At 39.1% G+C, this 27,784-nt stretch overlaps 2 protein-coding genes and 1 long non-coding RNA gene across 3 annotated transcripts; 2 read left to right on the top strand and 1 right to left on the bottom strand.

Moving 5' to 3' along the window:
• Positions 1–7,029: 7,029 nt before the first annotated feature.
• LOC309497092 lies at positions 7,030–10,392 on the top strand. Its single transcript, XR_014205374.1, has 5 exons — positions 7,030–7,846; positions 7,969–8,522; positions 9,746–9,902; positions 10,121–10,219; positions 10,362–10,392. It is a non-coding gene; the product is annotated as an uncharacterized lncRNA (long non-coding RNA).
• A 167-nt stretch (positions 10,393–10,559) lies between these two features.
• Positions 10,560–16,975, top strand: LOC309497028 (uncharacterized protein). The gene is made up of 8 exons (XM_082167288.1): positions 10,560–10,843; positions 11,968–12,054; positions 12,363–12,449; positions 12,837–12,923; positions 13,027–13,053; positions 13,294–13,376; positions 16,149–16,192; positions 16,824–16,975. Exons 1-8 carry the CDS (start codon positions 10,771–10,773, stop codon positions 16,858–16,860), a joined length of 525 nt encoding a protein of 174 aa, XP_082023414.1. The 5' UTR covers positions 10,560–10,770; the 3' UTR covers positions 16,861–16,975.
• A 3,774-nt stretch (positions 16,976–20,749) lies between these two features.
• On the bottom strand, positions 20,750–26,191 carry LOC309497287 (uncharacterized protein; the record flags this gene model as incomplete). Its single annotated transcript, XM_082167513.1, has 8 exons — positions 20,750–22,941; positions 23,594–23,758; positions 24,043–24,210; positions 24,298–24,405; positions 24,537–24,654; positions 24,850–24,941; positions 25,118–25,172; positions 26,120–26,191. 8 exons carry the CDS (start codon positions 26,189–26,191, stop codon positions 22,739–22,741), a joined length of 981 nt encoding a protein of 326 aa, XP_082023639.1. The 3' UTR covers positions 20,750–22,738.
• Between the last annotated feature and the right edge of the window lie 1,593 nt (positions 26,192–27,784).

The raw sequence follows: 27,784 nt of genomic DNA, 5'->3' as shown, positions 1-27,784 counted from the left end.
ATGAGAATTTAATTGAAATGCATTACTTACACAGTCACCTCTGATAACTGATCACTCAAAATCGTAATTTAGACGCATGCATTTTCTGTAAAGCTGCTTTGAAACGAAATGTTTTGTGAAAAGCGCTATACCAATAAATGTGAATTGAATTAAATGTAGTCCACTGGGGGCGGGATATATGCCACGGCTCAGCACACATAAAGCTTGCCGCAAAGCACTGGCTGAAGTAGACTATGATTATGAATTTGTCTGGAATTTTTTTTAATTGTTTATTAATAAACTAGTGTTGAATCTGAGTCTGTGTTGACTCGCCTAAAGAGAGAAATGCACCTTTTATTTGGACTACATAATAAAACTATTTGTTTAGAATTGGTTAGTTTATTCAGTTGTTTTGGAAGAAAATCGCAGACCACATTGGCAACATTCTGGGAATGACAATTGATGTTGATCCTTGTTCATTTATTCTAGGTCTGCCAGCCGGTATTTTGAATAAATATCATAAAAGACTTTTTAGTATTTTAACTTTTGCTGCAAGAAAGAACATTTTGATGTTCTGGATAAGTGAGAAGACTCCTTCAATTAAAAAATGGCATAGCCTTGTGAAAGAGCTCATCCCAATGGAATTTTTAACATGTATACTACATTCTTCTACAGACGTTTTCAAACGAATATGGACACCCTATTTGGACTATGTTTCTCTTACTTTGGACAATTGCTTATATTTTTCTTGAAAGCTGTTGTAATGGCTCACGACGAGAAGCCTATTCCTGTGAGTGTTGATGTATCTTCCCTTGTAACCTATTTATTTGATCAATAATTGATATGAGAATTGTGCATTTAAGGTCTGCCTGAACTGTTGTTCTTTTTATTTATTTTTTATTTTTATTTTTTTATGCTTTGTTTGTTCTGTTGGAAAAAAAAGGAAAAATTTCTATAAAAAAAAAAAGAAAAAAAAGAATTGGTAAGTTTAAAAGTAGACATATTTCAAGCATCTCTAGGCCTATTTCTCCTGTCTGTGAGGCAAGTGTCCTATAGGCCTTTTTCACGTAAGTTAGAACGCACATCCGGTTCAGCGTTTGTTGTGTAAAGCGACTTCCGGTGAAAAAGAGTCAGACGCGCTAACGTTACTCTTTACACAACTTCCCTGAAGAATCTACCGGCAATTACATCAGCGGATGTTTTTTGACTTGTCGAGCTTCTCCGCACTCAAAACAAAACAAATCTTTATTGTAATAGTCATTTTAGATAATTTTAAGACTTTGTTTATCTTAATTTTATTACTGCAGTTGTGGCAGCTTATTTGGAGAAATAAAGTATGGTGATATCTTCCTGGAACTGTAGCCTAATTTAATTTGTGTCAACATTAACTAAAATGATATTATGACTTGAAAGTGATAGGACATAAATGTAAAGGCTTCAATAATAGATTTAATAAAATATGACGGGAAAGTAGCTTCGTAATTTGTTTTCAGAAATGCATAAACATACCTGGAAGAGGAGACTGCATATAGTCATGATCTGCTCCAGCGCTGTTACCTCACTAACTATTTTGTCGTCTTGGGTGTCGTCAGAGTAGGCTACGGTGCCACATATTATTTCCGCTATTGATATAGGCTATATAAATTTGATGTAGCCTACAAAATATGCCTTTATCCACATAAAATTGATATAGCCTAAGCCTTTCATGTCTATCATAGGCCTACATCTACGTTCAAAAAGCTGATATAGCGTCAAATTCTGTACACACCTTATTAATAAACCATACTATCCAACAGAAAAGCAGATGAGTCCAGAATATGAACGCAACGCACACGTTAAGCGTTTTCCTCCCATAGAAACCCTTTATTATAAAGAAAAATCTTAACGTGGCTTTATGGGAGGATGGAATTGCAGTGCACAACAAATCCTTTAAATGGTATTCAATGCAAAACAAAAAATGAAAATATATAAGTAGCCTATAAAATAAACAAATAATTGTGGCATTAATTAGCCCACAAACAATATTTATTTTAAAGCCTAAACGAATTTATTTAAAGAAAAACACCAGCTTTCTCTAGTGTTGTGTTTCAGCCGCCCACTGGCACAGCGCTTACTCGCCGTAGAAAATGTATGATTTAATTTGTTAAACATGAAGAGGACTTATCCGTCTGGCATGGCCGCTCGTCCTAACGTTAACCTATAAATGTTCGCTATTATTAAGCACATATCCAGGTGTTTGTGCGGAGTGTGGAGCGCGCACTGCATGACATGGACGCGCCGGTGCCATCACTCGCATTTTCCTATCAACAGTGGAAACAACTTAAAATACTCCATAATTTCTGGTCATACAGAAAATAATAATACATCAGTCGCAACTACTTTTATTTGTGTAAACTCACAACAACAAGAAAACGTTGTGCATTTGTAAAATAAAAGAAACAGGACGCGCTTTCATGATCTCTGTGAATTGGAGCGTATCTCAAAAATGAACTGAAAAAACAGCGTATCACTAGCCTCACAGACATGAGAAATATATCTATAAAACTTGAAATGTTCACCAACGAAAAAAATCCAATGGAAAGCCAATACGTACGGTACTATCTGATGTAATCCTGTCCGATGAAAGGTGCATCTACTTTACAGCGGAGATGTATGGAGATGTTTGCAGTCGACACTGATTTAGAAAACACTCGTTTATTAATAAACAATTAAAATGTTTTGTTATTTTTTCAGACAAATTTATTTTCATTAGCCTACTTTTGCCGGTGCTTTGCGGCAAGTTTTATGTATGCGCTTGAGCGCGGAATATATAGGCTATAGGCTATACCAAGGATTGAATATAAATGTGCGATTAGTAATTGCTTAAATGAATGACTACTAGTCTAGAAAAAAATCTTTAGTCTATGGCAACTCTTATCAGTAGCCTACATTTAATAGTTGACATTAATTAGTAATATAGTATCCAGCTCTTTACATACATTAGTTGAGTTGGCATAGTTAATGAACTAATAAAATAAAGTTTAAATTAAGATGCTAACCATATATTTCAATATAGCATTGCTTATTCCACCACAATTCCAAAGGATTGTTTATAAGGTGACAATCCGTTATACATTTGAAGATTGTAGGCTGTATAGGCTATCTTGAAGATTTTTGTGTCGTCTCTTATAAAGACGAAAATTGACATTTCGTTAATAAAAAATAAGAACACAATGTAAAAAATAAACATTGTTCTGTTAGATGTGTTTTGACTAGGCTACTTGTTTAATTTAACTTGTTTAATACTTATTAATTAATTAGTAAATATTAATTTAATTATATCTCTAGGTAATGAAGATAGCCTATTAACAAAAAATAAATCTTATAGTATATTATATAAAAAAAAATGTGTACTGCCAGTAGCGGCAGTGTAATTAGCGTCGGCTACAAACAAATGTGATACTTATAGGGATCTTAAACGTCGGGACTTCTACGTGTCAAATAGCATGTATCCACTTCTTTGTCAGACAGTCATTGCTTGGAAAAGCATTAACTCAAATATGGTTGTCACTGCTTATTATTTGTGCAATGAGGGATGCTACAGTGACACCTCGATGTTGCTTCAGCCATTGTTGTTTCGACCGGAAGTCGCTTTACACAACAAACGCTGAACCGGATGTGCGTTCTAACTTCCGTGAAAAAGGCCTATTCATGGGTTTCATCAGGTCCCTTTCCACAGGTGTATAAAATCAAGCACCTAGATTATGAATGCAGACTGCATTGTGCTTGATTAATACACCTGTGGAAAGGGACCTGATGAAATCCATGAATACGCTGAGTTTCGGTTTTCTTGCAGTCGAAGACGGATCAACTTTCTGCTCTCACGTTTATTCTGTGCGCTGTTAATATAAGTGCTCCATCACATTTGTCGTGTTGCCGGTCTTGGCAGCAATTATCTTGTCGCAAAAATTGCATCGCGCGCTGCTGAGTCTGGTGAAACGAAGCTACACTTTTGATCTTTTCCACATATTTTCCATCTATGTGGGTTAGGACCAACCTGGTCTCACAGAATTCCGTGAAATGAACACGGCCCCTTAACTCAAAATCCGTGACAGTTTCACGGAATCGCCGAAAATTCCGTGATGTGCCCACGGAAGTGATCCCTATGTAAGTCAATGACAGGCAGCATCCGTGGTCCACACACGGATTCCCTGTTCCAACAATTGCGCTCCCCCAGTTGACGTCGTTTTATAATTTGGAAACGTATCGCTTTAAATATTCTGAGTTTACTTAAAGTACTTCACTTTAAATATTTGGTTTTAAAGTGATTTTAACTTGATATTGCATTGTTCTGTCGTCGTTTGATCGCTAGGATAACTTCTGGTCACCCTGTTCCGTGACGGTACCACGGAATATTCAGTAGATTGTTTCACCTTCACTGGACGATATTGCCTATTGCTGATTTTGACACTTTAAGTAGGCTACTCAAGTTGTCTGTGTTTGCGATGCAATGTAGCCCAATTAAACTGTGAACCTCTTATCCCCCCTGATCAGTTTGTATAGCCTTTTGCATATTGTGAAATTCTGTGATGGCACCACGGATTATTCCGTGGTGGACACACGGATAACCGGATCACTTGCGCTCCCCCAATTGACGTCGTTTTATAATTCGGAAACGTATGGCTTTAAATATTCTGAGTTTACTTAAAGTACTTCAGTTTAAATGTTTAGTTTCAAAGGGATTTTAACTTGATATTGCATTGTTCTGTCGTCGTTTAATCGCTATGATAGCTTCTGGTCACCACATTCCGTGACGGTACCACGGAATATTCAGTAGATTGTTTCACCTTCACTGGACGATATTGCCTATTGCTGATTTTGACACTTTAAGTAGGCTATTCAAGTTGTCTGTGTTTGCGATGCAATGTAGCCCAATTAAACTGTGAACCTCTTATCCCCCCCTGATCAGTTTGTATAGCCTTTTGCATATTGTGAAATTCTGTGATGGCACCACGGATTATTCCGTGGTGGACACACGGATAACCGGATCACTTGCGCTCCCCCAATTGACGTCGTTTTATAATTTGGAAACGTATGGCTTTAAATATTCCGAGTTTACTTAAAGTACTTCACTTGAAATGTTTAGTTTTAAAGGGATTTTAACTTGATATTGCATTGTTTAATCGCTAGGATAACTTCTGGTCACCACGTTCCGTGACGGTACCACGGAATATTCAGTAGATTGTTTCACCTTCACTGGACGATATTGCCTATTGCTGATTTTGACACTTTAAGTAGGCTACTCAAGTTGTCTGTGTTTGCGATGCAATGTAGCCCAATTAAACTGTGAACCTCTTATCCCCCCTGATCAGTTTGTATAGCCTTTTGCATATTGTGAAATTCTGTGATGGCACCACGGATTATTCCGTGGTGGACACACGGATAACCGGATCACTTGCGCTCCCCCAATTGACGTCGTTTTATAATTCGGAAACGTATGGCTTTAAATATTCTGAGTTTACTTAAAGTACTTCAGTTTAAATGTTTAGTCTCAAAGGGATTTTAACTTGATATTGCACTGTTCTGTCGTCGTTTAATCGCTATGATAGCTTCTGGTCACCTCATTCCGTGACGGTACCACGGAATATTCAGTAGATTGTTTCACCTTCACTGGACGATATTGCCTATTGCTGATTTTGACACTTTAAGTAGGCTATTCAAGTTGTCTGTGTTTGCGATGCAATGTAGCCCAATTAAACTGTGAACCTCTTATCCCCCCCTGATCAGTTTTGTATAGCCCTTTGCATATTGTGAAATTCTGTGATGGCACCACGGATTATTCCGTGGTGGACACACGGATAACCGGATCACTAGAGGCAGGCTTGATCAATCAAACTCCCCACCTCTCCATCCATCAGCCACCCCTTAGCCTTAGTTTAAATACTATTTGGACTAATTTACTATTATTATTATTATTTTTATTTTTTTTACTGTTCACGGAATTGACAGATAGGCATATACAAACAACAAAACACGATAAAGATTAATAATAAATGAATGTTAAATCAGATGAGTCTGTTGCCATGACGGCGACACGTCACACTTCCGTACGCGCATCCTAGAATTTCGCGGTTTTTACAGCCATTGCGAGGATCACCTCTACAGATCGGTATGTATCTCAAGCCTGCGTTACGTATTTATTTACATCACCTTTATTGTTTATTCCCGCACTGCAATTGCAATAATGCAAACTTTGGCTAACGTTACTGTTTCAACGTTACTGTTTCAAAAGTGGATTGTAAAACACATGTTTATTGGTTAGGATGAAATGGTTTCTCAACGGGCAGAAATGAAAACTTTTAGTTAAAATGTCTTAAAATAGTCCAGTCATTTTATGAAAAAAGGTTGAACAAATTGCAACAAAAGCAAACTCAACTGATTTTGTATCCTCAATATGTCCTGAGTAAGGGAAAAAAAGTCCCGAAGAATCCCATTAGGGGAAAGTTTCGAAAAAGACCCAAATATACCCTATTCATACGCCTATTCATTCTTTCTCTCACGTGAATAGAGTAGAATTTTTAACCTTTAGATATCACCATGGAAATTACTGAGTTGATTACTTATATCAAGACAAACAAAAAATGTATTACAAGTTTTTTTTAATTGTTTGTTAACATGGACAAACGGTGCATAATCTAATTACGAAGGCCTGTATGTGCTAATTTGCATAAATACCACAACATATCTAAACATTGGGTGAAGCCAGGTGAAAATGTCTTGTTGAATCTTGTTGACTTAAAACAGTAAAATACTTAATGTTAAGGTCTGAATGGAACCCATTTAGGCTACCCATGAACATTAATACATAGAGGCAGGAAGAAGTACTTTAGAAACCAGCCTTTATTAATTTTTAAGAGATTGGGTTTGGGGGATTGTTTCTTGGGGACGAGTCTGAGGGAAGAACAGGAGACAATGGTAAGGAGAATGCAGAAGACAAAAGGTAAGTAAAATAAAAAGTGAATCCCCAGAAACAGTCCCACGGACCCACAGCCCCAAACCCCATCTCTGCAATAATAATTAATAGAGGCTGGTTTAAAGTACTTCTTCCTGCCTCTATGTATTAATGCTCATGGGTAGCCTAAATGGGTTCCATTCAGACCTTAACATTAAGTATTTTACTGTTATATGTCAACAAGATCCAACAAGACATTTTCACCTATAACTATACCCAATGTTTAGATCTGTTGCTATTTATGCAAATTAGCACATACGTAATTAGATTATGCACCGTTTGTCCATGTTAACAAACAATAATAAAAACTTGTAATACATTTTTTGTTTGTCTTGATATAAGTAATCAACTCAGTAATTTTCATGGTGATATCTAAAGGTTAAAAATGTTACCCTATTCACGTGAGAAAAAAAATGCATAGGCGTATGAATAGGGTATATTTGGGTCTTTTTCTAAACTTTCCCCTAATGGGATTCTTCGGTTTTTTTTTCCTTACTCAGGACATATTGAGGATACAAAATCAGTTGAGTTTGCTTCTGTTGCAATTTGTTCAAGGTTGACCCCCATTTTGGCTTAAAATTACTGGACTATAAAGGAATTTGTAGTTTTCTACAATGGTAACAGACATTATGCCTTCTGTCTGGTTTACAGAATCAAAACATGTCAAAAAGTGGAGGGCTCAAGAAGACCTGCACAGCATGCAACAATAAAATTTTTAATGGCTTCAAAATGTGCCCTATTTGCAAGGCCCCACAGCCTAAAAATGTGCGCCTAAAAAAAAAGATTGAAAAATTTGAGCAAAAAAAAAAGACATGGGTTGCCAACACAAAAAAAAACCAGGTGACCTCACACTTATGGGACGATGCCGTCATTTTGGTAAGTAACTTTTGTTGTTCTATGTCACCATAGTCCAGTTATTTTGGGGTACTTGAGGGGACTTTCTGATTCTTAGACAAGATAATGCATTAACATCTTTATGTGGGCTATTTATTCAACAGTTTCAGCATCTTAACTACTCTACTGTCATTGAAAAACATTGCAAACAGACCAAAGACTCTCAGGATCACTTTGGTCATAGCCTGCACTGCAGTACTGTAAGATGTTTCACAGTGCTCTTCATATGAAGAACATTTGACTTTCCCCTTTGCACAACAAGCACCAGTATGTAAGCACATGGCGCTCTGTTGACATCACATTTTGTGAGCTATTTGACACGTGAACTGAACTTGGCCAATAAGACACAGGTGCATTAGATATCAGACTGAAATCTAATGGTGCTACCATCTGACCTTGTTAGTGAGTGAGACTGCATTTCATACGAAATGGCATTTAGTTTTCACCAAAAGTAATACTACTAACACTGTTCTTGATATGAAGCGACATTGCTACTTACATTGCTACAGGCTACTTGCCTGACGTCGTCATACTCAGAGTCTGATACTGCTCCACTGAGCTTTGATTATGGGGCGTTTCAACTGAACCAGGAAGGAAAATGCCTCTCCACTCAATTGGATAGTCAACGGCTCTGCCTACAACCAATCAGAGCAACGGAGTAAGTGACGTATGTTTTTCATTCATGTTTCTGATCTACAAATGCCTTGATCGTGGTTCTCTGTTCCTCTTTTTTAAAACGAATGCGCTGTCGATATCATCTATAACTGTCGCGATGGCGGAATCTACACATAATGTTTTATAAACAAAGTTCGAGAGGAGTACGTTCAAATAATCAATCCAATCAACTTGTCATCAAACAATGACCGTCTACGGTCTACACTATCAGCATGAGAGGAAGCATATATTTATTCACTCAGTCAACTCACCTAACATTCCTTGACATTTTTCAGCATGCCTCCACTCACTCTCGGTTTGTTCTTCCACAGCCTGGAATACGGGGGGAGTACTTTGGGTTCGGGCCGAATACCGAGCCCGGAACCTCTCCTCGGACAGCACGCCAAACATGCATTTATTCTATCTGACTTATTTGTAAGTGTGAACTCGTGAAATAACAATTCTTCAGAGGCAGTCATCTTTGTTGTAAACGAATTCAACCCAAGCGCTCTTAGATGACGTGGATGATTACGTTGCTCATCTGTCCATCATCGTATAAAGCCCGCCCTGACCATTTGATTGGTCAGAACAATTTTTGTTCGAGCATAATAGCTCCTCAACGGATCGAGTCCAGACCGAACTTCCCGACCTAAAAATTTTGTGGCTGGCATCCAGGCTAACTTACATGTTTATGAAGGATGAACACGACACATGCATGTGCATACTCTTACTATTTTGGTCTTTTGTTCTTGTCTTGTAGTTTTGTCATGTGCTTGGGTTTCCTTGGGTTTCCTTTGTCCACTGCTCTGTCATTGTGATTTGTCAATATACTAGCTGCATTTAAGATCACAGAAGATCTGGCAGGGCTTGTTCGACTTGGCTGGCTGGCTGGCTAAGTGGGTGAGACTTGTTGGGCAAAAGCCCATGCAAATTCAGCAATATCACTTTTGCCCAACGAAAAAAGTCCCACCCACCTAGCCAGCCAGCCAAGTCGAACAAGCCTGTTTAGTCAGCCATGCAAAGGGCTTCTGGGATCTTCTGGGATCTTGAATACAACTATTCCTTGTAATGTTCCAAAAGTATGCCTTGACCCTAAGTATTTCGTGTTGACCTGCATTTGTGTCCCAGCTTTGTGATATTCTGATAAGCAGACAAAGATCCATATACACCCACACCAAAGTACTTGTAATTGGTTTTTTTTTGTTTTTTGTTTTTTTCCATCTTTAGATAGAGAAGCTGCACTCAGTCGGCTGGAGGCCTTTGCTCCTTCTGGAATATCCACACAAGAAGGCCAAAATGATCTTGCCTAAAGATCTGGTGTTGGGCAAGAATGCACAGACGTGTGTGCAAAACATACATGAGATTTTTAAAATGATGGTTGAAGGTAAGATTATATTTGTATACTATACAATTTATCTGTGTATTTTTTTTAGATTATTATGTATGTAGGGGTAGATGGTGTTGAGTAATTACTGGAAATAGTAAGGGCAACTTTGCTTCTCTGAGTATCTGAGGCTTGTGGGTGTTGTTTTATTTTGCCTTAGCTTTCACATTTTGACCTAATTGCATATTGTAAATGTTTTTGTATTTGTACTCTTCTAGCAAATACAAACCAGGCAACAGACAGTAGCCATGAGTCTGAGGAGGCTACTGTCACTCTGCATTTTGAGACAATAGCCAACCCATCAACAGGAGTACAAGGTGCGTTTGGCCCAGATTTGGTGCCTTCGCTTTGTGTTCTCCTTGAGATTTTTGTGAGAATGTGCTTTAGCAGCAGATGTCTTTTCACTGCACCTAACTAAACTTTTATGAGGCACAATGCTATCTCTCCACTCATCCTCAGATTCAGTAGCCACCATATGCATGGACCAGGGGGCTGGGACTATGACTGATCAGGAACAGGATTTTAACCAACCTCCTACAGCACAAGGTCTTAAGCTCTTCAGCTTTATTTCTGTTCTTTACATCCTTGTGAGATGTCCTTTAGCAGCAAATCTCTATTTTGACCTGGGGCCGTATTCACAAAGAATTTAATTTTAGCACAAAGAGAATTCCTAAATGACGTTAAAATTTCCTCACTAAGGCAAATTTTAGCGCTAAATTTTCCCCTAAAATGTTGAGATACTTTCATCCCTAAGATTCTTTGTGAATACAGCCCCTAATTGTACTATATATTATGTAATCTGTGTATACACTTTTGAGAGACAACATCTTCTTTCCACTCATTCTCATCCTCAGATTTGACAGCCAGCATGAATTTGGACCGGGGGGCTGAAACTGAGGATGGTCCAGAATTGAATCTTAGCCCTCCTCCTACAGGACAAGGTGTTACAGTGTCCAGAGTACCTCCAACTAGCCTGGTTAAAACCAGACCATTCTCAGTAGTAACTGAGTTTTGGTCTGGCAAAGCTTCATTAATAACTCATTTTCAAAGGGGCATCACCAACGGATGCGCTCAAATGCCTCTGGGCGTGATTGGATAGACCTAAAACCAATCAGAGCGATCGTCATGTGTAAAGCCATATGCTGCGTCCCAATTCGCCTAAGTTACACTACGCCATAAAAGTATGTACTATTTTTGTGAAGGAAAGGTATTTACTTTTGAATGTGTAGAAAAAAGTAGGCAAGCTTTGGGACATACTACTTCATCTTTATCGGACGGATCTGTCACGTGCGTCCTGTCACGTAAACTGCCCTGTCAATCATCTCGTCACAGTTAAAATCCTCTATTAAATCTAATTTAATTTCCTACCGTTTCGGAGAGAAATGTAGCAGCACGTTCATCTGCCAGTGGGTCTTTCATGGAGACTGTCCTCATGTGTTTGCAATTTGAATATAATAATGCATTTAAAAGTTGGTGCACTTCACCAACGGAGGTCGCTCAAATGCCTCTGGGCGCAATTGGATAGGCTAGACCTAAAACCAATCAGAGTGATCGTCATCGTGTAAAGCACACCTTAATGTTTCTGATTGGTGCCTCGATTTGACGAATTACAAATGGGCTTGAATGAGCTCTTTGCCAGACTACTTGCAGAGCAAATCTAAATTTGCTGGGAAGTTTGTCTGGGTTTTCCCAGGCTAACCTCCAACCATAGCCCTGCTATTTTAGCTCACTGTATGTTGTCAGTAGGAACAAGAACGAGAGAATTTGGTACAACATAGAGCGAATAGAGAACAGGAAGTTTACTCTGAATGGTACCATGTGAAAATAAACTGAAAGTGAGCTCATAGTGTCATTGTATTAGCGTAAACAAATGGTTTTCTATGTGGTCTATGTTGTACCAGATTATCACATTCTTTTTCCTACCAACAGCACTTGGGAAGCTTAAACAACAGGGCTATGATTGGATGTACTCTGGAGTATCGCTTTAAGCTCTTTTTTCTCAGATCTCTGTTATGACTTAATTGTATATTATGATAGACAACACTATCTCTCCACTCATCCTCAGATTCAGTAGCCACCATATGCATGGACCAGGGGGCTGGGACTATGGCTGATCAGGAACAGGATTTTAACCAACCTCCTACAGCACAAGGTCTTAAGCTCTTCAGCTTTATTTCTGTTCTTTACATCCTTGTGAGATGTCCTTTAGCAGCAAATCTCTATTTTGACCTGGGGCCGTATTCACAAAGAATTTAATTTTAGCACAAAGAGAATTCCTAAATGACGTTAAAATTTCCTCACTAAGGCAAATTTTAGCACTAAATTTTCTCCTAAAATGTTGAGATACTTTCATCCCTAAGATTCTTTGTGAATACAGCCCCTAATTGTACTATATATTATGTAATCTGTGTATACACTTTTGAGAGACAACATCTTCTTTCCACTCATTCTCATCCTCAGATTTGACAGCCAGCATGAATTTGGACCTGGGGGCTGAAACTGAGGATGGTCCAGAATTGAATCTTAGCCCTCCTCCTACAGGACAAGGTGTTACAGTGTCCAGAGAACCTCCAACCATAGCCCTGTTATTTTAGCTCACTGTATGTTGTCAGTAGGAACAAGAACGAGAGAATTTGGTACAACATAGACCAAACAGAGAACAGGAAGTTTACTCTGAATGGTACCATGAGAAAATAAACTGAAAGTGAGCTCATAGTGTCATTGTATTAGCGTAAACAGATGGTTTTCTATGTGGTCTATGTTGTACCAAATTATCACATTCTTCTTCCTACCAACAGCACTTGGGAAGCTTAAACAACAGGGCTATGATTGGATGTACTCTGGAGTATCGCTTTAAGCTCTTTTTTCTCAGATCTCTGTTATGACTTAATTGTATATTATGATAGACAACACTATCTCTCCACTCATCCTCAGATTCAGTAGCCACCATATGCATGGACCAGGGGGCTGGGACTATGGCTGATCAGGAACAGGATTTTAACCAACCTCCTACAGCACAAGGTCTTAAGCGCTTCAGCTTTATTTCTGTTCTTTATCTTTGAAAGAATATGCTTAAGCTTCAAATATCTGTACTGTACTGAACCAAGTCTATTTGTTTATATAGGGACAAGACAAAATCAGAGAAAGAAAGGTGAATTAAAATCTGACATCTGATATTCTGCCCTTTTTTACCTTATCAACACAGAGTATGAATTGATTTGTTGTGCAGGTCTTCCTAATATTATTGGTTTAATTAATTTCCATATGAATTGTATGCAGTCTTCATGTTGTAGATACGTAAAGTTTTTCAAGTATCAAGTATTTTTCAAGGCTACATTTGCATTTGGATTATCATTTATCATTCACTACTCTATGTACTTATGTTGTACAGTGAGAACAAAACAGAAAGATTGCCCCCACAACAATCGGGATGTGCACCCATACCGTGGCATAATCCGGACAAGGCAGAGAAAGGTAGGATTGGAGAGGTAGTTAGATTGTGTTATCTGATATGATGCCTTCCCTACAGAAAATACATCTTGGCTAGCCTAAGCATGTTTTGAAGCTGGTTTGATCAGCCATTTTTTTACCAGTTCATGTTTTTGCATGAGATTTGATGGTTTAGTTGGTTTTAGGGATGTCCCGATACCACTTTTTCACTTCCGATACCGATACCGATGCCGCAGCTTTGGCTATTTGCCAATATCGATATCAATCTGATATTTTTTATTTTATTCTTGAACTAATACTACTAATAATAAAATATAATGGAAGCACTTTGCTCAATTAGCCACATAAAAACATCTCACTCAAATGGAGAACAAATACTTCTCCAGTATATAGTCCACAACAACAGTTGATAATGAAAGACTGCCACACTTTATTCAAAAGACCTTGCGATATGTTTGGTAGCCTGAATGAATTTAAAATTAATTTGCTATATTTCAGATCAATATATTTGTTTCCTTAAAATTTTAATTAACTTTAACTTTATTCTCATCTGAATTATAAATAATTTATTTCTGTTTAAAATAATACTACTTTTAAAAACACATTTGATTTTCTTTTTTATTCAATGTAGAATGTGTAACTTAAAAATAAACAGATGAGTGCTCTGTTTTAGGACAAGAAATGAAAACCAATGCAATGATGAATGTCCAAAAGATGAGATCATTTTTGCTTTTAAACAGCGAGTGTGTGTGTGTGTGTGTGTGTGTGTGTGTGTGTGTGTGAGAGAGATTTTGGTTGGGTGACAGTTACAGTTTGACAAGAGTTTACAGTTTGACAAAAGCACAATGTTGTGTTTTACACAACTATAAGTTGGCTAAACACTTTTTGCAGTTTTAATGATGTCCTGTATGAAAATGACGGAGTATGTTTTTGTGTTTCCACTGTTCGATCGCGCCCGTGCCTCTCTCTCTGACACACACACACACACTCCAGCATTGCAATCTTGACATCGCAGCCCGTTCATTTTGCTGCGTTCAAACCAAATGCGAATAGAGCGTCAAATTTGCGTCTATCGCGTCTAGTTCGATGCTTGAACAGTTTGAATCCATTCGCGCGTCCAAAGCGAATAGGACGCGCGCGCGCGTATGATGATAAAGTGAGCGTTTGAAGCGATGTAGACGCGCGTTCAGAGCTAAGGCGGGCTACAGATTAGGTGTCCCTAAAGAACCCGCATATGCGCGTATCTAACAGTAACGTTAGTTCCGTATTACATTAATTAATGTGCACGCGAGATTTATTTATTTTTATACCGTGAATTATCTGTGTAAATCCATGCACCGAACGTACGTTCAGTGCGAATACCTACTGTTCCACCCCTAATGGGTATCGGATCATAGGTATCGGATACATTTTTTTTCTCCCCTCCGATATCCGATCTAGCATTTTGGGCCAGTATCGGCACGATACCGATGCCGTGGATCGGATCGGGACATCCCTAGTTGGTTTGACCATCTTATGATGTCCATTCTTAGCCTGATGCACCAAACGCTTTCACATTATTTCACTTTGTGCAAAGCGCCTGGAACCTATCCATTGGGATATTTGCTTCCCGGTAGGTAGATGCTTTCTGCTTCAACCAATCGCTACTGCTTGGTCGTGACGTATGTTACGCGCTGGAATGCACCGTTTTCTCTTTCAGCCCGCCCTAAAACTGCCTTCTTGGGCACACTACTCAAGGCCCAGGTACCCCAGCGGGTTAAGTGATAAGTTACTCAGCATCATAAATTAAACTAAAGCGAACCATAATTGGTGGGACCCGCATCATCTGCTTAGATGTCAGCAAAGCTAACACTGAATCTCCTGTAGTCACAGTGGAGTGTGTCCTATTGCTAAATTTCGAATGCATGTCCATAGCAATAGTGCCAATTGTATCACCAGAGAATTCTTTGTTGTCACTTCGATAAGATTACGCCTTGTCTCTATGTCTCTAAACATTTTCATTTTAAAAGTGTAGAATTATCCTTGAAAGGTCCTTAAATTTGATGCTTAGAAAGGGTGGGAACCCTCTTCCCTGTTAACTATATGATGGTTGCTATCCTGACAGACTATTGCTTGCAAGTAATCAGAATATGGACCTGATTGGTGTTGTTCTGGGGAATATTCATGTTCCTATTATCTTTAATCGTGTAAGACAAAAAAAATTGAAAAACTGGTTGAAGAACGACCACTGCTCAATAAGACAAAGGATCTTGCTGGAAATTAACATTTGACCTCCCCCTCATGCAGTCTCACCTAATCTGCATTTCATTCTCTCTCTCATGCACACCAAAAAGTCACACAAGAATACATATGGTTTAATGTGAATGATTATCATTGAGTATTATGTTTAGTAAAATTTAAAATGTCTCAGAGTGAGTGGTACAAATGTCTCATTTCCAAATAAGTAAAACAAAATGTAATAAGGTTTTTGGAATTTTAAAGAAAACTGGCACACAAAGGAAGATAGGCAAACATTTTTTAGATTATTAAAAAGTGAGTGTGAAATTGTTTGTGTAGGGAGGGAAACAAATTTTTATTTGTGCATTCTCTAAAACAAATCATGCATCAGAGGCCCCCTCGAAAACTAGATGTCACATCTCAAGGGGTTTTCCTCTTACAATAAATTTTAAATTACTGAAATTATTTGAAAACTGATCACCTAATGTCACTGCAAATCATTCAATTTAAGTTTGCATTGTAAGTCTGTGTGCAATATTTCATGTAGCACATTTCCATGTCTTTTTTTGCCTTCCACAGGGGAAGACCGAACTCCTGTATGATTGGATGCCCTGCGATCTATGGTATGGTACCCTCGCTTGGACATTTCACCCTTACTATACCCCATTTTTTACATTGACACAACACAAACCTTCCAGCAACTTCAAAGAAAACATGTTGCATGGCAACTAAACCAGTTGGTTAGAACTACTGTGTTTGACAGATGACATTGAGCCAAAAAACAAATCAAAGGAAAATAAACATGTCTCAAGTGTACTTTGACATTTAGATTCAAGGGGAACTGCTGAATAACATCTATTGACCTATAGCCGTAGCCTGTGATCATGATGCTTATAATTTTATTCTATACTCTATATTCTATACTATTCGTTACCAACCCTACTCTCACTCTCAAGTCTTTGCAATCTACTGTATACTACTGTATACTATCTTAATTTTATTAGGTTATGAGTAAACAGTTACCAGTTGTAAACGGTGTTGTCTAGATATTTTCCTTTGTTTATTGAAAACTCTAGATGCTATTTTCATTTTTTTAGGCCTATGGTTAATCTTAGAATCACTCCTATTGAATACTCTAATATTGTGTAATAGTATTACAGCAGTGTAGTTTACTAGTGTAGACGTTACAGCATTGAATGTGAAGTCATTATCCATACCTTTTTCACTAACCACCTATCTCTTGTCATTTTTCAGCGGGAAAACCTGGCCTCCAACCTGGGAAACTGATTGATACTTTCAGACGCGTACACTCTCTCGCTCTGTCATAAAATCTACACAAAAGTGCAGTGCTCTTATATGTTAATTGATCCTCACAAGTGTCCTTCTCACATGCTCTCGGAAAACGTTCAGACACATTTCTGTCAAAAAAACAAACATTTCTGTGGTGCTCACGCCCACACACAAATACAATGTTAAGTTTTGTTTTTTATGTTATTTGTTCATTTTTGGTAAGTTTTTTATGGATTTAATAAAGATTTGTATTTACTAAGCTTTTCCATGTCATGTCTAACAGACATCACTCACACTCATGTACTGTAAGTGATACCTAGCAAAGATTGTTGTCATTTGTATACTAGGATGTACATGAAGACTTGAATGAATATACTAAGCTTTTCCTTTAGTAGGCATCATACTAACATCATTTGGGCTTGTTGGTAAATAGTACTGGGGACCCATTTGTATTACACATGCTAGTTTTTTCTAATCTCTTGTATGTTGATCATTTCTACTGTGTCTTTAGTCAGTACTGGAACTACTTTTCATTTAATTCCTTCCTCTTGCTGTCAAAGACTGGTACACACTATAGTCCCTTTCAAGTTGCACACCTTGCACACGTCTTCATTGTGGTACCAATGGTTACATTGCTGAAGAGTCTGGGCTGTTAAGTAGCAAACGTTTACTTTATTCTCTAAAATGGGAACTTGGGGCCCGGTTCTTTTGCCAGGTAAAAAAAGAACACTGCAACCAGGCTGTGGGCAGTTGACAGAAAGTGACACTCGGGGCCCTATCTTGCACCCAGCGCAATTGACTGTACACCGTCACCGACACATGTATCATTACTATTTTGCACCCGCGCACAGTGGACTTTTCCTCCACAGACGCACGTCGGTAAATTAGGGAATGAACTTGCGCTCCCTGGGGCGGTTCAGCGCAAAGAGGAGGCGTGTTTCGGTGCAAACGTTCCCTGGTTCTATTATGCAGGTTTAGAAAACAATTTCGCCACTGACTAGGAAAAAAACATATTCTAAAATCAGTGGCGCGTTGCGCATCAATGCAATCAATGTAGAGTGTGCACAACGCGCACACTTTGCTTATCTCATCTAGCCTACACACAGACGCAGCAGTTCTCATTTTTAGAAAACCATACATTATTACAAGAAAAAAATATTCACATACAAGGGGAATCATTGTTGTGTCCATGAATATGAGAAAAAATAGGCATAATCTAGCTTACACATTTACCCAAATTTTTATACGCCTGTTTAAACGCCTGTGTGTTCTCCATCCCCAAAGTCACGTCTTTTACGGCCCTGACGAGAACGTCGGTCTCCTCGGCTGTGAACCGCTCCTGGCGCGCGTCTGGCAAATCCGCCGTTATAATCAATGGAACAAGCCCGCCTGCTCTTAAAGGGAATGTGAGATGTCGCTCTGATTGGTTAATTTCACGTTACGCCCAAACCACACCTATGAATAATGTAGCTACTTCAGACCAACACATTTTAGATTTGCGTCGGGTGCAAGAGTCCCGCTGGTATAATAGCAATAGCGCCCAAGATCCCAGAGTTACTTGCATTACACGTTTGATACTTGCGTTTCAGATCGTTAAAATAGGGCTCATTGTCTCTCAAACATGGTTCAAGTTATGTATGAAATGGGGCTCAGCTCAATGACAGTCAGTCATTGCTGAATTGCAATAACTTTAAACAACAAAGCAAAATGCTCCAGGTCATGTGATGAAATGTCATAGGCTACAGTAATCTACTAAGACAAAGCAGGCTGTTGTATACAATGAATCTTCCTATTAATTCCTAACCATAATACACTATAGTAGTTGCTAGAGGTGAATGCACTCTAGATGTGATTAATATGGATTATGTCCTCCATTCATTTGTTAAATAGGGATGTTTGCTAATACCAGTCATAATGGACAGAATCTGCCTCATGGACAATAGTGTATATCCTTTACAGTGACCAGGTTCTTATTCATCCTTCCTACAGTGTCCTCACTGTCCTGTCCCATGACTCCCATCAGTTTCCCCATCATAGTGGTAGTTATTACTGCTCAGTCACAGGTGTAATGTCCTTTTTTCTCTTGATGTTGAGCAGACCATCTTTATAGAAAACACAAAGACAAATCTACACTTTAACATGGGTAGTGTAAATGCTGCCAAAATATTAAATTTGTCCTTGCATGATAGTGGTTAAGCTGATGTGTATCCAGGGAAGGGCTGGGTCAAAATAATATATAATGAAATTAGACTTAATTAGGGGGGAAGGGGGGTTACAACAAGAAGACCTTTAAATATCCTTTCATAATTTTATTTTATTCACTGGAAATTATGCATATATACATTATTTCTAAATACAGGGACTTTTGTGTCAATCCTCTCTCATTTCCATTCAGTGTGACTGTCTGTCAGACCTTCCATACCAGGCAGTGATGAATAAGATATATGGCTTTAGAAGAGTTTGTTGTGTTTAATGTTTTTTTTTTGTTTTTTTCTGTGCCTGTTCATAAGGTGGGATGTTAATATCCCATTTCAATTCAATTAATTATGTCTGATGTGAGACATCAGGGGGAGTATCAGAGAGTATCAGGGTTATGGGATAGTCAACTATAATAACTGGGACTTTGGCATCCTTCTCAAGATGAAATTTGCTGTTGGTACTCCATTCTACATCCCAATTCACCTCCATGGAGCACTTAGACTCATCTCTGATGGGACTGATGATGGGGGTATCACCTGCAAACTTGATCTTGGTCGTTTCTCCTCCAGCAGTAGGAGCAATAGTTGCTGGTAGTTTGCACCACTGATCCACTGCCTCGTGACCTGTGCTGCGCCACTCATCAACTGTCTTATGCCACCTGTCCTGTGCACTGTGCCACTGACTTGCTGTCCCATGCACTGTCCTACACAACTCATGCTGTTTTGTGACACTTGCCTACTCTCACATGGCACTCACCCAATGTCCCGTCTCGTCTGATGTGCCTACTGTCCCTAGTCATTTGTCACTGTCCTAGGATTAGGTTTAGGGTTCAGGGTTAGGTTTTTAACAATTTGTAAGTCTCACGGGACAGTGGTGCGGGACCATAAACCAGTGGCACAGGACAATAAGTGAGTGCCGCAGGACAGTGTACAGGACAGTAGGTGAGTGGCACGAGCCACCAGCGACAGTAGAATACAGTTTTTGCTCCTACTGCCTCCTTACAGCCTTGTGGTGGCCTATCCGTGTTGAGGGCATGCTTCCGTATTGTTAAAATTGATTAAATTATATTCCTCTGATAGTCAAGTATCAAGTGACACAGAGCTATATTGCTGCTCATGACTTGCAGGCTGGAGAACAGATTGAGAGGATCTATCATGTTCTATGCTAAGTTATGCATGCATAGGTGTTAATTGACTCGTAGCAGAGTAAACAGCTAGGTTGATGGTATTTTCCACAGCCTTGTAAGCAAACTGATAGGGATCCATGAGTGACAACAGTGGTGGTGGACATCTGGCATGCAGCTTTATTATACTTTCAGACACTGGCTACGATCTTGTCCTGTTTCCAACTCTGAACCTATCAGCACCCTTAATGAAAGGTTCACTTTTTTCATATTAATTTGAATACTATCCTGCTTAAATACATTTGTTTTGAATATATGAATAACAGATTCATGGCTTTTTATCAAAGCTCTAACCTGTCAAGTCCATCACAGCGTGTTAAATACTGCCAAGTGACACCAGGTCCCATGGACAATTAATGATTTTGATGTATTTCACCAGTGCCACTTCAGCATCCTGAAGAGTTTTTATTATGTGACAGTATACTGTAAAATGTAGATTTTCAATGAAGACTACTAGGCAATTATGTACTTTATGCACTTCAATTACAATCACAAATAATTTATGACATTTTCAAATTCACATTCAAGTTTATTGTAGCCATTTCCACAGTTGAAAGAAATCTCTCTTTGTGTGCTCACATGTACCACAACACACATCCAACACAAGAAAATTCAATAGAGCATTAATGAGCTCCATATTGTCCTTTAAGTGCTGAAGTTGAGGTTGAAAAGTCACAGTCCAGAATGCATAAAACAGTCCATGTCCAACAGTCCATGCAGAGGGCCAATCCATTCAGTAGATATTGCATTGATATAGTGTACACACTCATGATTGTAGTACATGAAGTTGCAGTGCAAAATAGTTTCACATTTAACAAAACCTAATGTTGATAACTGAATTATCATAGGGTTAGTGCATATTTACGTGTCTGATAGCCTGGGGGGTAGCCTGGTAATAAAAGGTAGCCTGGGTCTGGCCATTCGGTAGCGATGAATTATTGCTTGCTGGAGGTGTTGAAGTTTAAAAAGATAGGATCATCCCTTGACTGATAGCATTCTAAATCAGCGTTCACAACTCCTTTCCACCGGAGACAACCAGACAACCAGGGCTGGGTTTCCCGAAACCTTCTTAACGCTACGTCGTTCTTAAGTTACACATTAAGCTGTACCTTATCGTTAATACGTGTTTCCCGAAACGTTCTTAGTTAAGCATACCTTCTGTAAGTCATACTTCCGTAAGGTTGGTCTGGACCACTCTTAGCTTTACCTTATCACTGTTGCAGGTCTATATGAATATAATTCTGAAGTTTTAATACACCCAGACAGTGTTCAATTAGGCTAATTCAAGTGTTTTCATGCAAAGAATAAAATTGTCATTACACTGATTGTTAATAGAATTTTAATTATATTATTATATATAATAAAATTCTATACATTTATTTTAATTAAAGAGCACTTTTAAAGGCCAGTGAAAGCATAGGCTACTGTCAGTTAAGTCCTATTCGGACGCTAATATTGTTTCTCATGGTCTCATACAGTAAGTCGGTTATTATAGTCCGAATCCATAATATCAGTGTTTTTTCTCACCCAACCCGCGTAAAAAACCCTGGCCAAATTAGTACCTACTGTTTTTTTTACAAACAGGTCGTACGTTAATTTAATTGCCGTCTGAATCCACATGTCCGAGTTTACAAGAAGAGATTCAAAATCCACTGTTTAAATCATTTTTGATCACTGCCGAGCACCGTAGGCTACGTTAGATTTAAACTTTTATTACTGAAATGCTGGAAAGTATTTACAAGAACAATATTTCACCACAGCTCCACCTCAGCGAACAAAAATGGGAAAGAGAAGAAAGCGCATAAATAATTGAAATGGTTATTATGGCAGCAATACATGATACAATTTAAAATATGTAGGCTTGGCTATAATAGGCTATTATAGTTTGGGTTATTTTTTATAATATCCCATGAGCCCTAATAATTGCAATTTCAACTATTTCTGAAGTGCTTCTTTTATAAAGAACACCGCTTTCTCACATAAACAGCCTCTGCACGAGAGAATAATTGATTCTCGAGGCATCGATATCAGCAGATTCAGCACCATCGACACGGACAGAGCCGGGTAACGGCGCACGTAAGAAGGTATATCTTAAACAGCTTCCTAAGGTATAGTTCGGGGAACACGCCTAGAAATGGTATACCTTCAGTTAAGTTATACCTTAAGAGTTTTCGTAGCGCGCTAAGAGACAACGTTATCGTGAAACTCAGCCCAGCTCAATGGAATCAGAATCAAATCCAAACTAGTACTGTAGGGAGATGATAATCGAGCGGATGTGCATAGGAAGGCGTGGCCACGCAACCTGGGGTAGGTACTATCCCTGAATTATAATGTTCCTGCTAGTGATGCCTCTGTATCTTTTGCCTGATGTGTGAAGAATGAACAAGCACTGTTCTGGGTAGGAGTTGTTATGATTTAGGGAGGGTGAGAGATAATGTAAAGTTTACAGATTTTAAAAACAAAACAAAACAAAAAACAAAACAGAATGGTCTCCTTTCTAATCTTCTTCTGACTCTGGACTACTAAGGTCATATTCATCATCAGTGTCCGTTCTGCATTCTGTGTCCTGTAACTGGAGGTCATCAACTATAGCACTATACGTGCTCACAGCTTGTTGGCATAAACTCTCCAGTGCAGAGGACCTCCGCATGAGGACACTTTTCAAACCAGCTGCAGCATCCTCTGACATGTCACCAAAATCTGTAACATACATAAACATAAGAATTACAAGTATTGTTCCAAAATTATAGCATGTAGAACCACACATGACAGAAAGATGTTACTCAATTTCTTGTTTTGTTTTTTGTTTATTTGTTGCAAGAAAACTTAAACACGGAATTCAAGGCCATTTTATTGTCATATGCATATAGCTACTGGTACCAGCTCCACTTGACTCTGGTACCAAGCACTTTTGGTTCCACTTCTGTTGAAGTTCCAACAATGATGTGTAAATATTGGAGATAGCTCTGTGGTCATTGTTATCGCTAGCATCGTAATGTTAACGTTCTGAGCATGCCCTCAGCAACAGCTCAGTGTTAGCATGACAGGACGCTGATAGAGTAAATATTGCCATCTCCCCAAAAATGTGTATTGTGATGAATTCAGAATACTTTTGATTTGATCTGTTCTGCTGTAGTGATTGCTGTTACCATCTTTTCCACGTTGGTGATGCTAGGATAGTTTACTTATAGGAACCAGTTACATGAAATGGTACTTTCATGCAGTGGAAAACGAAATGTTTGAAACCAAACCGAGTAGAGTCGTGTTGTGGTGAGGTGAACTGGTACCAGTCTGTAGAAAAGGGACTATACATATGTTAGTGAGAAAAAAAAAAAATCCAAATTTGACTTACAGCCCATTCTGATGTTCTCTTTCAGTTTCTCCACTCCCTTTATCTCCTTACGGAGAGACGTGATGTGTTGAGACATCTCCTTCACCAGGATGCTCTGCTCCTCCTCAAGGCGTCTAATAAGCATCATTTGGTCAAAAAGAGACCGTTTTAACCTGAAGGAGTGACCTTTAGGTAGAGGGAATTGATGGAAATATGAAAAAGTAATTTAGTATTTATGATGATTAAGTTATAAGCCCAAAATTTCAAAACTGGTATGGACATCCCAAACACCAAAATTGGGCTCAGGTGCAGGACATCAAAATAACATTTGCACCTGATTAAGACCTGATGGTCGAAACGTTGTGCTTTTAATAAATCTATCTAGCATGCAGTGTGCGCACTTCACTGTTATTTTTTTTTTTGTTTATGTTCAGGCATACATTTTAGAGAACATGTCAGGACTACCATACCATCCTCACGTCTCTCCCAAGGCAGGATGTAGTCCTCTGTCAAATTTGAGGCCAACTCCTCGTCAATTGTATCCTCTGCACTAGCATTGTACAGCAGGATCTTTTGTTTCATTTTTTTTTTTAATTCTCTTATTTTTCTTCTTTTTCTCTGTCTTGTCTGGTTGCTATCTGCAAAGTGAAATAAGAAAACTATCAGGAAAACAGTTTTTGTTTGTTTGCATTTGCAATGTACCATTTGAATATCAGTCAACCAACCATGCTGACGATAGAGGTCCTGCTTCTTGCGTAGCAGGGCCACTATGATGCTCTCTATCTCAGCCCTGAGATCCTCTGTTGCTCCCTGTTCTGTTGTGCTCCCTGGCTCTAAATAGGTAACACAATTAAGCAATTGTTTCATTTAAAAAATTCTGATCACCTTATGTATGTAGTTCATATTTGAACAAAGTAATTAACAGTTGTATTTGTGAAAAGTCTGAGCACTATGCATGATTTACCTGTGAGTGCCCACTGCTGAACATCACACACCCACTGCTTTGCTGTTTGTTCAGTGATGTTATTCTTCTGGCGGAAATCACTGAAGCTGGCAACTTCCAGCTTTGCCCTCTCGGAGATCTTTAAATCACACAAAAATAAAAAAAAATATCATGCAAGCTTTCAGCCAATACCGGGATCAAGAAATTCCTTCACCTACAGTTTATAAATGAATGGATGAATGAGCTCATTACAGATGGATGGACTACAGCTCTGCTGTTTGTTGTTAAAATGTATGTTGTGTCAGGCAAGAGGACCATTGGGAAATGTCCTTACTTTGATGTATCTGCAGGCCAAGACTTTGTGAAGATTCTCTGTCTTTTTTCTGTTCCACCCCATGGCCTGTTGAGTGAGCATATTCTCTCTCCCTGATTAAAAAAATAAATCTGCATGCGTGATTGGATCAATTTACTTGAGAAAGACCATTGCAGTTAGACACGACCTAACACAACAATTACTTTAGTGCAAGGAGAACAGGAAAATGACATTTTAGAAGTCAGAAATACCTCATCACAGCGTATGGTTTGTAATGTGTCATACCAACCTGCCTTTGTCATGTACTTTGTGACAAGAGCTGCCCTGGAGAGAAAGCTGTTTACCTAGATAAACAATAAAGAAATGAATGCATTTCTATATAACATTACCAAAAAATCCAACAACAAATAAACCAAAACATATGTATATGTGAACATGTAGCCATACTTAATATATAAGTAATATCTTATCGTCAACTAGCTCTCCACCTTAGAATGCCATGCAAACTAAAACAACCACACCCTTTCAGCCATAGCCATAGACATCAAATTGGAAAGATCGAGCCCAATTTTTCAAAGTTGGGAGCAATGCTGGATCTTGCCAATTGGGTCTACATTTTAAAACCTCACAATGGCATGCCAGAGCTGTGACAGTCGGCATTTTCATAGAATCCCATGAAAGGTTGGAAAGTCAACCATGGCCTACTGGTTAGTGCCTTGGGCGTTCGACTTGTTCGAATGCCGACCAAGAGGAAAGTGGTTGTGTAAAAAGTGAAAGTTGGTGGGGAAAGTTGTTGAACATTGCAGTCCCGTCCACATCCACGGCTAAGATTCCCTTGAGCAAGACACTAAACCCTTCACTGCTCCCCGGGCGCCGCAGCAGCTGACTGTCCACCACTGCTTTTAAGTGGTTAGGAGATAGTCTGTGCCACCTCACTGTGTGCTGTGTATGTGCGTCTCTAATTCACGGATAGGTTAAATGCAGAGACTGAATTTCCCTAACAGGATCAAAAGAGTGTATATAATTAAATAGTGCAGCTCAGAGGGAAAGAAGCTTGAAATAGTGATGCATCATGCATAAACCACCACTGCTGACTTCACTTTTTACTCAGACATAATGTGTGTTGCAACTACAGTTCAGATAGTGATCTGATGGTCATCCGAGCAAGCATGGATCTTTGTTTGATACCCTGATGTACTTTATCCTTCACACTCTGCTTGTCTCTCACATAAATGTATCAGTGAAGTCTCCTATATCTACATAGTTACAATTAATGTCGGTAATAACATACTTGTTCAACTTCCTCTCCAACAGTGTTCCCTGCTCCATCCTGATTCCTGCCACCCCATCCCACCTGCAGCATAGTGTTGGATTAATTTCATACCATAACTTTAAAAATCTAATGTTATGCAATCATGAACTAGATGCGAAAGTTCGTCGAGACAAACTTTAAGTTGGCTTGAGAAAGTTTGGACCAGAAAGTTTTTTGCTAGGCGGTTGCTAGGATGTTATGGGTGGTTGCTATGGTGTTGCTAGGGTATTTTGGGAGGTTGCTAGGGTGTTCTGGGTGGTTGCTAGGTGGTTGCTAGGGTGTCCTGGGTGGTTGCTAGGGTCTTTTGGGTGGTTGCTAGGGTCTTTTGGGTGGTTGCTAGGGTGTTCTGGGTGGTTGCTAGGGTATTCTGGGTGGTTGCTAGGCGGTTGTTAGGATATTTTGGTTGGTTGCTAGGGTCTTTTGGGTGGTTGCTAGGCGGTTGCTAGGGTGTTCTGGGTGGTTGCTAGGGTGTTTTGGGTGGTTGCTAGGGTATTCTGGGTGGTTGCTATGCGGTTGCTAGGATATTTAGGGTGGTTGCTAGGGTCTTTTGGGTGGTTGCTAGGCGGTTGCTAGGGTATTTTGGGTGGTTGCTAGGGTATTCTGGGTGGTTGCTAGGGTATTTTGGGTGGTTGCTAGGCTATTTTGGGTGGTTGCTAGGGTGTTTTGGGTGGTTGCTAGGGTATTCTGGGTGGTTGCTAGGCGGTTGCTAGGATATTTTGGGTGGTTGCTATGGTGTTTTGGGTGGTTGCTAGGGTGTTCTGGGTGGTTGCTAGGCGGTTGCTAGGGTGTTATGGGTGGTTACTAGGATGTTTTGTGTGGTTGCTATGGTGTTGCTAGGGTATTTTGGGTGGTTGCTAGGGTGTTTTGGGTGGTTGCTAGGGTGTTCTGGGTGGTTGCTAGGGTGTTATGGGTGGTTACCAGGATGTTTTGTGTGGTTGCTATGGTGTTGCTAGGGTATTTTGGGTGGTTGCTAGGGTCTTTTGGGTGGTTGCTAGGGTGTTTTGGGTGGTTGCTAGGTGGTTGCTAGGGTGTTCTGGGTGGTTGCTAGGATATTTTGGGTGGTTGCTAGGGTGTTCTGGGTGGTTGCTAGGTGGTTGCTAGGGTGTTCTGGGTGGTTGCTATGGTATTCAGAGCGGTTGATATGGTGTTACTAGGTTGGTTGGTAGTTGTCACAGATGGTTACTATGGAGTTTTTATAGAGTTCTTACTTAACTAATCGCTATTAGCATGTAGCTATTCACTGCTAGCATGTGTAGCATGTTGAAAGTGCTGTTTGCTAGCATGAGTCAAAAGAGCCAAACCTCATCTCTATACGATGTTCTGATACAGAGATATAGGTCTTGCAAAACGGTTGCTAGGGTACTCAAGTTTGGTTGCTATGGCGTTGCTTTGGAGCTGGTATATTTAAATTAAGAAGTTTAAAGTGGTTTGAAGTTTAAAGTGGTTTGAAGTTTAAAGTAGTTTAAAGTAGTTTGAAGTTTATGATAGATAGATAGATAGATAGATAGATAGATAGATAGATAGATAGATAGATAAGTTAGATTGATAGACAGACAGACACACACACACACACACACACTAACTCGCTCACACACTCACTCAGACACACACGCACACTCAGAGTTTATGAGTTTAGAGTTTATA

Source organism: Leuciscus leuciscus, assembly GCF_965113295.1.
Source record: "Leuciscus leuciscus genome assembly, chromosome: 4".
NCBI lineage: Eukaryota > Metazoa > Chordata > Actinopteri > Cypriniformes > Leuciscidae > Leuciscus > Leuciscus leuciscus.
The sequence above is the reverse complement of the archived record's forward strand: the minus strand, read 5'-3'. Positions and strand labels throughout refer to the sequence as shown.

Bases quoted from the DNA above. Each gene is read 5' to 3' on its own strand.
- LOC309497028 (XM_082167288.1), top strand. From the start codon at position 10,771: ATGAATTTGGACCGGGGGGCTGAAACTGAGGATGGTCCAGAATTGAAT. The intron at 12,055-12,362 runs GTCTTAAGCTCT...TCTCATCCTCAG, and splicing joins CCAACCTCCTACAGCACAAG to ATTTGACAGCCAGCATGAAT. The intron at 12,924-13,026 runs GTCTTAAGCGCT...TTGTTTATATAG, and splicing joins CCAACCTCCTACAGCACAAG to GGACAAGACAAAATCAGAGA.